General features: G+C 34.8%; 2 protein-coding genes across 2 annotated transcripts in view; one reads left to right on the forward strand and one right to left on the reverse strand.

Moving 5' to 3' along the window:
- asphd2 (aspartate beta-hydroxylase domain containing 2) overlaps window positions 1-345 on the forward strand; it is a gene marked incomplete at its 3' end in the record, with an annotated part of 4,437 nt that extends 4,092 nt beyond the window's left edge. The window contains 1 exon segment of the mRNA XM_035658757.1: window positions 328-345. Within this exon segment, the coding sequence (XP_035514650.1) occupies window positions 328-345 (18 nt within the window).
- A 7,528-nt stretch (window positions 346-7,873) lies between these two features.
- The window catches only part of LOC118325475, a gene marked incomplete at its 5' end in the record, with an annotated part of 2,818 nt that continues 2,626 nt past the window's right edge, over window positions 7,874-8,065 (reverse strand). The window contains one exon of the mRNA XM_035658184.1: window positions 7,874-7,995. Within this exon, the coding sequence (XP_035514077.1) occupies window positions 7,874-7,995 (122 nt within the window). The remainder of the gene's footprint in view (window positions 7,996-8,065) is intronic.

An 8,065-nucleotide genomic window follows, 5' to 3' on the forward strand; every position in this document is an offset into this window, starting at 1 on the left:
AAGTAACAGAAACTCAATTTAACCTCAGTTAAAGGTTAGCAAAAAGATTAATAAATTGTAGTCTTTACTAGTAATTTTTAAGTGAAACCAATTCAGTTTCATTAAGTTACAGAAAACATCCTGATTAAATACTTTTTACCTTTTTTGTTTTGTTTGCTTTTTCTACTTAAATCAGTTTTAACATTTTTTTTTTTTAATTAAATAAAAGATTGTTCTACAGTGTAGAAAAGTTCATAATGCTGCTTTAATCCGAGTGCAGTTTGCTGGGTTTTATCTGGTTCAGGTTGAGATTGTGACAAAATGTTGTGTTATTTTTCCGTGTGGCAGGCGGCGCAGACGACGGCCGCCCGGGTGTCTTCATGGTGGATCTAGTGGCACCCAACGTGGCCCGCCGAGAGACAACGCCTTGGTAATAAAATTTATTACTCCGGGCCGCGCTTAGAGGACAAAGAAGCAAATAGGTGTGATGAGAAACCACTGTCCGACCCGGCCCGGGGGGGGGGGGGGACAGCAGGTTTTAAAGGAAGTGTCTTTTTTTCTGCCTCCAGACCAGCTCGCACACTCACTGTGTACATATTCTCCGTCTCATACAGTTCCTCATAGCAGATGACCGAACATTGGGCCTCTTTTATCAGCCGCAGACGCACATTTCTGCACATTTATCGTCGGTTATTTTCTTTTAAGTTGAAATATATGAGGTGAATTATGTGAAAATTAGCAAGCGAGCTGATATTTCTTCTGTTTTTGCATTAATTTTAGATCAATTCTGGACTAAATGAGATTCTAGTGCGACACATATTAGTTTTATTTTGGTTTTACACTCACAAATATGAGAGCGGGTCCAACTTATTCTGTTAGCTGCACTTTAACTGGAGTCACTGACTGCGTTTACATGCACGCTTATTTTTATGCTTTTGGTCCAACACTTTTTTCCACTGACTATATTTTATGGATGTTTCATATTATGTTTAATAATATCAATAATAGTTGAGAACAGCTGATAAACTGCACAATGAACAACAAACAGTGAACTCAATAACTGCAGTAAGTTTGTGTAAAACCAGAGATTTGGATGCATTTTGAGCAAAATGTAGATCAGAGATGAGTTTTTTCTGATCATTTTCGGAACTTTAAACAAGCAAACCAAGTTATCCAACAGTTTGTAAGGCTCGAGTAGAGATTCACGCACAAAAGAAAAGCTTTACTTCTACAAAATCTTTCATACAAAAACATCAAAAACATAAAAGGGAGACAAATAATGTAAAAACCAATGATTTAAAATCTGAAAACTAAGGCTGTTAACATTATTTAAAAGAGACATAGAAACAAAAAGGGACTCTCACCGGTTTATTATATAAGACTTTAATTTCAAGAGGTTATGAGCGAATGTAACAACGCCGACCTTTACAAGAAGGTGGTTGAATGGATGAAACGAGACTGCAGTTAATCAGAGTACACACAGCTGCATATAAACAGGAATGTCAATTATCATTAGTAGTAATATTTATAGTAGGATTATTGTCTTTTTTTGGATTAACCTGAATATTTTGTGCATGTAAACATTGTCACTGAGTTCTGAGCGACTGTATAAAGCCACTGGAAGATAAAAACGTCTCATTCTAAGGAAACAAAAACACAAATTCTTATTTCCAGGTGATTAAATAGGAATAAAAACATACTTATTTAATACTAAATTACCTTTTTGACAATAGATCCTCCTCAGTGTTTCACACTGGAGCTTTAAAACATTCACAGGCCCCTTTAGGGGAAACATCCATCTACCATCATATATTTCACACTTTCTGTAAAACCTACATACATTTCCGCAAGGGCTAAGAAATTCAACTTTTCATATTACTCAAAATATCCAGTTAGTTTTATTATAAATTATTCTTCATCCCACTTCTAACTGTGGAAACACATTTTTAAATCACAGCTAAAGTGGAAGTCTAAATCTAATGGATCACTGCGTTACAGTGCTGGTTTATTTTAGGCCACTGATTCCCAACCTTTCTTCCTTTATGGAGCCATCGACAGATACAAGATGGACACCTCCTCTCCCTCCTCACTGTACACGAATGAGGCCAGAATATCTCGGCTGTCTGTCATGATGTAAAAACCTCCTTTTTATAGCTTCAAATAAATAAATTAAAACCAAACTGATGATAAAAATAACATTTGAACAAACATCAGAGTGATAAGAACAACCTAAAATGGCAGAAATCATCGTTAGGAAAAAAATATTTTATGTGTATTTTACTTTTTGTCCAACCACTAGGGTGCGATAGAGGTTTAAAATGAATTATGAGCAGATTATTTCCTGTGAATATTGATCAGGAATCAGGAGTTTTTATGATATTTATAGAAACATTTTATACAATTATGTATTTAACAAATTGAAACTTTGTTCTATTTCTTTTCATCTAAACTCTAAAAACAACAGTTTCAGATAGTTTTCTTCACAGAAATGAACAAAATGTTGAGATTTAGGCTGACCGTGTATATTTTAAATGTTTTCTTACACCCCTTAAAATCAAGAAGGCCTCGCGACCCCTCAGGAAGTTTTGGCGAACCCCAGTGGGGGTCCCGACCCTTAGGTTGGGAATGTTCTGGCTTTATCTCCTAATTCATGATAAACAACCAAAAGCAGGATGCACAACTAGGTCTTTACGACTAATCCGGCAGTGGTGATCGATATCTAAAGTAAATGCTTTGCAGGAAGTATCCCTAAAGTGTCACAGTGGTTCCCAACCTGGGGATCGGGACCCCCACTAGGTGTCACCAAAGCCTCACAAGGGGTCGTAAGGCCTTCTTGATAAGGGGTGTAAAAAAAAACTTAATAAAATATACACAGTAGGCCGATATCTCAGCATTTTGTTGATTTCTGGGAGGAAAACTAAATTAAACAGTTTATTTTCAAAAGTTTAGATTACACTGTAAAACCAGATAAGTTAATTTAATTCAAAAAATGTATTAAAATTATAAGTAAAACAAACTAATTTTAAGTGACACTGACTTCATTTTGACATTTTTAATTGTACTGTAAAGAAAATACCCAGTAAAAAGTACTTGTTGTTTTTTAACGTACAAAATGTAGTTTGTGTAGTTATTACAGTGTATTATTTAATATCTAAACTTTGACCTGAACACAAGCTGTATCAGAACGAGTTGGCCTATTAAGTATTTATTGTTAAAAATAAACATAATATGTATAAAAAGGTCCTAAAAAATCATAAAAACTCTCTAATCTGCTCAAAATTCATCAAAATATCTGGTTTTACACAAACTTCCTGCATTTATTGAGTTTATATCAGCCTGTATTTGTTGAATATTGTATAAATAAATGATATAAAAGGTCCTTTAAGGACGAAGGTTTGCGAACCGTCTCATCAGCGCTGTGCAGGTTTTGTCGTCATCGTCTCCTGATAACTGAGGTCCAACGTCGGATCGTGACGTGAATGTTTACAGACGCAGCTACAAAAAAAAATCTTGTCAGTCATGATCTCCTGATGCCGGTGTGGTTCGTTTATTGTGTCCCCCCCCCTTTGAAAATAAATGAATAAATCAGCCCTGCTTTCACGAGACATGGTTAGAAAAGCACATTTTTAGGTCAGATCGTGTGCTGTGGAGACGAAGCATTTTTGGTAAATTTACTAAACTCTTGTTGTATTTGATATCAGGTTTGTATTTCTGTAAATAGGGTCGAGGTTAAAAAACACAAAAAAACAAGCGGTCTGAGATGTTTTGAAGCGATTGTCCTTCGATGCTATAAACTATTGTGTTGTCTTTATTTACAGCTAAAGTGACTCCGCCCTCCGTTCTCCGAACAGTTCGACCATGAAGTCGTTTTGATAGATTGGATTTGTAGATTCTGTAAGATGTTTATGAAGTAATCTCTGTCGTTCTGTGACGTGTTTCTTTTTTCTGAACCACTCTGTAATTTTTGCAGTGCCATATGGTATCCTTTATTATTAAAACCCACAATCCTTAATTAATTAATTACTCCCAACAGCACTTCATGGACGTGTGTGTGCGTAGTCTCTAAAAGGTAGCGACAGTTAATCTTCAGCCGCTTTACAATTCAAGCATCTGTTTCAATTCCAATGTTTACAAAAGTCGGATTATTTACGAGCTTGTTTACAACGCCGACACTCACATTGAGCTGTCCATGATTAGGTCTCAAATTCGCTTTATAAACCAGTACGCGGTGGGGGGGCGGCCATTTTGTTTACATTTGATCAAGGATTTGTCCTTTAGCACATTCTTGTGTGGATTTTGAAACAGTATTTCTGTACATTTAATAAATGGTCGAGTATCTTATTTAACCGGCTGTTGTCAGAAGTTTCACTTTTCATCCAGATTTCACACATTTGTTAAAATCCTCATTAATTATTTATAGAGTCTTAAATAATGTCACAATTCAGGATTATTTTATTAGGTGATAACTTATTTTAACTCAAAAACACTTAATTGAATTGATAATTTTGTAAATTAAAAAACCTTGATCAAGTAGTTTAAGTCATTTTAAGTGATTTAATTTTTTATTTTTATTTATACAGTGAAAATAAAAGTAAAGACTACTTAATCAGGAATGTTTCTGTAACTTATAAAGTTTAAATTTCAACAATTTCTTTGAATTTTACCCTAAATTAAGTTGTAATTTTAAGTGACACCAACTTAGTTTTTTAAGTTACAGAAACATTCCTGATTAAATACTTTTTATTTTTATTTTCACTGTACAAATAACAATTACAAATTTAAGTCACTTAAAATTACTAAAACTACTTGATCAAGGAGGTTTTATTAACTTACAAAATGTAATTAGTTTTTTTGAGTTAAATGAACTCATCTGGTTGTATGGAAGCCTATTTGTGCCAGTGTGATCAAACAAATTATTCTGTAAGTGATTGTAATGACAAACTTTCTCAAAATAACGACTTAGTATCTCAAAAATAATGAGAAAGTTATTAATTATAATGATTTACAGAATATTTTTTTCTGTCACATTGGCACAAATAGGCTTCCGTATAAACAATAACAATGTTTGTGAGTTGTTGTTTCTGTATTTTTGTGAGGAAACTGATATTTTATTGTATATTATGGTTTGTTGTTGTGTAAGATTGTTCCTCCCGGTAGACCAGAGAGATACGACTCTATATAATCCATCGAGGGTCAGATTGACCTGCGGGGGGCCAATAATGAGCCATGTGACCCCACTGAGCAGGGGCGGATCTAGAAAACACCTGCCCACCCGCAGTTTGGTGTCAAATTTAACACTTTAATGTGGATTAATTTTGAAAAATAAAAGCAGAAATTAATTTAATGATCTGTTACAGTCACGTTTAAGACTTAAGTTTGATGAAAAATTTCAATTTATTGATTTGTAATGTAGATATTTTTATTCAGTGCTTCACTAATGTGCCATAATAATGTTTTTAAGTTAATATCTTATCAAATATCTTCATTTGGAGGACGATTAAATCAGCCACAACCCTCTTTACACCGCATGAATATTTCTCTGGATCCGCCCCTGTTGCCCCCTCGAGGGCACTTTACCATAGAGGCATCCAACCAGTGCAGGTAGACAGGTTCAGGTTTGGGTGGAAGAAGCTCAAAAGCAAACACAGGAACATAACGAGAAGGGTAGACTCACAGCTTCAGGTGAGGGGTCACACAGGTAAAACTAATGAGGGCCGGAAAATGGACAAAACCAGGAAGTGACACGAGCAGAGAGGTGAGTATTTCAAAATAAAATTGAATATAATATATAAAAGTTTGAGAAATACTGATTAAAACAAACAGCAGGAGGCTGAATCAGTGAGGATAAAGTGTTACACTGTACACTGGTATTGATCACACATTCATCAATATAAGAAACCAGAGGACAGAATAAACTCATCAGTTGGATGCAGTTCTGCAGTCGTAGCACAAGGAGGCGTAAGCAGGTAATATCTTTATTTATTCCTCAGCAGTTATTTCCTGTCAGACCTGCAGTGCCTCTGGAGGACGAAGCCTGAAGCACTAAAATGCTGAATAACAACAACATGTTCAGTGAAAACAGCATATTGCCCCACATCTGTCTGATCATCTACATCTGTAGGCCTCAAGCTTCACTGTAAAAACACAACGGTAAGATTCTGGCAGCTGAAAATACTGTAAAATACCAATAAAGATACAGCAATTTACTGTAAACTGTTAAAATACAGTTTTTAGCTTTAATTTTATATAAAATCTTTGGCTTTTTAATGTTCAATTTAAGATATTTACACCTTAAAAATTATGAAATGAGCTATAAATACAGGCAAACGCTGCTATAATACAAATAATTAGTATTCAATTTACAGAAGAGTGCTTTTATTATTTGATTTTTCCTATTTTAATATGAATTTTAAAGTTATAAAACTAATAAAACTCATTATCTGTGAAATTACAGTAATTGTTGCTGTTTTCACAGTTTACCAATGCTTATACACTGATAAACAACATTTATTCAACGTTTTTGTTGTGAAAACTTTCCTGAATTATACGAGATATCAGTCAATTAACAAACAAATCCATGTAAAATTACACAACAAATACTTATTTTAACTGTTAATTGTAATTTTTTTAGAAAAGTATTTAGAGTATTAAACTTGAACTTAACAGTTTAATCTATTAAATAGAAGATATGAATTTATTCATTCATTTTAGGATTGTTAAACAGTTATTTTACATTAGACTTTTAAAGGCTTTTTGTATTTTTATCCATATTTCCACGTATTTCAAATAAACAGGAAAAACCTGTAAACTTACAGATGTTTAGTTACAGTGGGTGAATGGAGGCTCATATTTATGGCACAGAGGTGTTTTGTTTCAGTGTCGCAGTTCTTGAGTTATTACAGTGAATTAAGGGGGATTGGGAGCTTTTGAATTTCTACCTTTTGGAAGCTTTCTTAAATGTAATTATTTTTGTCCAACACACAACATATTTCTATAATAATGAAGATGTTAATTACCCATTACAAGAGGAAAACAGGTTATATCATATTCCAGTGAAGCGTAGCATCTTTACTGACCCTTTCGGGTTGGGAATCACTAATCTAAAGCAACCTGACCCCCACTAGACATAATACAGACAGAAAATGTTTCCTAAACAGGGGAAAACGTATTTAAATCACTCATTTCATACAAACTTTCTTAAAATAATGACTTAATATCTCAAAATTTGAATTAATATATCTGAATAATGACTTAATATCTAAAAATAATGACTTAATATCTCAAAATAATGACTTAATATCTCAAAATAATGACTTAATATCTCAAAATAATGACTTAATATCTCAAAATATTGACTTAATATCTCAAAATATTGACTTAATATCTCAAAATATTGACTTAATATCTCATATTTTTAATTAATATCTCTGAATAATGACTCAATATGTCAAAATCTCTGCAGCAGGTAGACCTATTGAGTTATGTCATTATTATGAGATAATACTCTAAGTAGTTATCATTATATCATCATCATATTATTATACTACAGTATGGCTTCATTTAGTAATTTTACATTTTATAGATCAACCATCTTCATTATCTGTCATTAGCAGTTCCTCCTGAGGTCAGGGTTCCTCTCTGTGCTCCGCAGTATTTGATGTGTTCTTCGGTTTGTGTTTGTGATGGAAAACTTTGCTGTCTTACTACCGTCCCCACCCACGTCACTGCCACGGAGCCGGAGACATCAATGAAAAGGTGACGCGCTCCGCATCGACGTGTGCGCTCCTGCCGCGCTGCCGCACAGCAACCAGGTGCTGAACTCACGGCGGGCAGCCTCTGCTATGAGCTAATGATGGGTCGACAATGGAGAGAGCGCGGTGTATGATGTCGACGATCAGCCCACAGACACACACTCGACCACATCCGCAGCGATGAGCTCCTCCTTTACAAAATCTGAATCCACGACCTCCTTACTGAAATCCTCCTCGGCGGCGGTGAAGAGACCAACACACCTCCCTGAACGCACCGCGGAGAGCCGGAGGAGTCAGCATCACCATCAGCAGCATCAGCACCAGCATCAGCACCA

Source organism: Morone saxatilis, unplaced genomic scaffold (genome assembly GCF_004916995.1).
Source record: "Morone saxatilis isolate NCDOM2014 unplaced genomic scaffold, NCSU_SB_2.0 Contig16, whole genome shotgun sequence".
Classification (NCBI taxonomy): Eukaryota; Metazoa; Chordata; class Actinopteri; family Moronidae; genus Morone; species Morone saxatilis.